Genomic DNA, 2,500 nt, shown 5'->3' with positions numbered 1-2,500 from the left:
AGCACTTTAACCCATTGGATCCGGATGCTTCACTGCCATCACATGGCCGAAAATACAGGCATTGGGCTTACTTGAGTGGCCACTCTGACAAGTGTGCAGCTTGTAGGCCGGGCACACACAAACGTGCATGTATGGTAACAAGTCTCCATGCCTCCCCTTTGAAATATTATTTACTCTTTTTCTGCTTAAGTTTTTTTGCCATTTTCCAATGTCTATATCTGTCATTTGGTTTGCTTTATCCAGATGGTCATAGACTGTTTTGCCTACACAGACTCCATATCATCTCTCTGGGTAGTAGCAGTAATAATAACAATAAGTAACATTTTAATTTGATTTGATTTTTTTTTTTTTTTTTTTTAATTCAATTTTCTGTAATACAACTTGTGCCACACACACACACACACACACAGCTTTGTGCAAGTCAGTCTTGTCACTCTGGTCTTCCGCTGAAATGCTCACAACGGCAAGTTTACGTCACCCCGGCCCACAGCCATGTCACCTGCCCTTCAAGCCAAATTTTTTCCTGACATGATGGTCACGTCATCCGGATCATAAGGATTAATGTTAGTTTACCAGTGTAAATAATACATTCTCAAATAGTAACATATAGTAAGTTATCTCAAAAATAAACCTTGAAGACTAGACGTAGGAAACAAATCATTAATAAAATCAAGGTATATAGAGAAAGCCTGAATTCACATGGAGTCATAGTCAAGTAAAATAAGAATGTGTATATTATGCCTAGAATATTATGCCCATTAGAGATTAATTCATGTAATTCACTTATTTAATAACCGTAGAATTTTTTTTTTTTTTTCTGTTAAAAAAAGGATGTCTACAAATGGAAAAAAAATAAAAAATAAAAAAAAAAATAAAGCTGTACTTCTAATACATCTATATCAAATACACCATGCATAACCAAGCAAACATCAAGTACAATTTCAAACATCATATATCAACAACACATCAGGCTGCAAGTCATACAAAATATTAGCTAAACAAACTGTACTATGCATTTGCCGAGTATAAAGTGTAAGCACATCATATCCAAGAAACCACCATTTTAAACACTATGAATAGAGAAAAATTAGTCTCTATAATTATTAATGAAAAAAAAAAAAAATCCTCCTACTGCAAATATAGATATAAGTGAATTGCCATTACTTGGAGCTACATTTTAATGATGGACCCTTGATGACAACAATGAAATAATGACACAAAAATAAAGTGAAAACCAAAAGCAAAAACAACAAATAACAAAAACATGTTTAGACAGCACATCTGCTGATACAGTCAAAGCAACTCACCAGCTGCTTGTCCAATGCCGTGGTTGTCTGCAAGATGATGGGGTACAATGGCCTGAGGGTTGGCTAGAACACCTGCATCTGGTTCATTTTCTGCAATATAAAAAAATGCCTGAATTGACTGCAAAGCATACCAGGAAAAACATAGTTCCAAATGTGTTAACAGTGTGAAATGTTATGTCTGTAAAGTACTAGGTTGTAATGCATAACTCCAATGTATCTTAACTTAACATAAATCTGACAAAGGATATAACATGGAAATGACACTGCCAAGGAAGACTACTGCAATGTGGGCAGTAAAATATGTTCTAACAATAAAAATGCTAAACAAAGTAACAAGTGAGCTGAAAGCAGTAGGGAAGTATAAAAACTAAACAAAAAATGCCTAAAGGTGTAAATCAAGGTATTTTTAAAAGAAAGTTAAGTAGCAATATAACCAAGAAGCAAGGCAGCTGCAATTAACGAAAATTGAAGATGAATGCTATAACTGTGATTGTGAAGTGAACAGAAGGTCAAATCTTTTACATGGTGACAAAAAAATTAATCTAATGCACAGAAAAAGTACCTGTTGGTAAAATAAAATATTAATCAAAAGATATCATGCTTGGTGTAGTGTCCAGACAGCAAATATACCATGGGCTGAGAAATAATTCAAACTCATGATTTCCTATAGATTTTGCTTTAGAGATAATTTTGTTTTCTTCTTTATACTTTTAATGACTTTTAATGATTAGGCCTAGTCATTTTTGTCATTTCTCATCCTTCCTCCCCTGAAATTTGAACCATACTGACTAATGCCACGATCCACTTTCTCCTTTCAGGAAATATAAGTTATATGTTCTCCATTTCTACTTCCTGTATGTAGAGAACACAGCTATATGTGTAAGCCTGGTAATGGAACTAAATATTCAATCTGTCTGTCGCTAATTTACTCAACAATTGTCATCCATTTTCTACTGTCAGGGCACATTAATCATAATTTTGTAATAAATAAAAAAACAATGAAATCTAATTGCCAATGTTGCCCACATTCCCATAGACCTTCAGGATCTTAAATACCACCAAACACCACTGCAACTCATCCTGTTTACTCCACTTTTTAAAAATATTACTGGTATGCCTATTAACAGTCAAGCAGTCATAAGTCAGCATGCTTTTCCTCACAGATCAAGCTAAGGATTACAGTGCAGGAGAGT

At 34.2% G+C, this 2,500-nt stretch overlaps 1 protein-coding gene across 12 annotated transcripts in view; it reads right to left on the bottom strand.

Moving 5' to 3' along the window:
* Positions 1 to 2,500, bottom strand: part of LOC125045257 (Golgi membrane protein 1-like) — a 52,552-nt gene that overhangs the window by 23,128 nt on the left and 26,924 nt on the right. For all 12 annotated transcript variants that reach the window (XM_047642448.1, XM_047642450.1, XM_047642449.1 and 9 more), the window contains one exon: positions 1,308 to 1,397. In XM_047642448.1, coding sequence (XP_047498404.1) covers positions 1,308 to 1,397 — 90 coding nt within the window. The remainder of the gene's footprint in view (positions 1 to 1,307; positions 1,398 to 2,500) is intronic.

Source organism: Penaeus chinensis, chromosome 37 (genome assembly GCF_019202785.1).
Source record: "Penaeus chinensis breed Huanghai No. 1 chromosome 37, ASM1920278v2, whole genome shotgun sequence".
NCBI lineage: Eukaryota > Metazoa > Arthropoda > Malacostraca > Decapoda > Penaeidae > Penaeus > Penaeus chinensis.
This window is presented reverse-complemented; position numbering and strand designations above follow the sequence as displayed.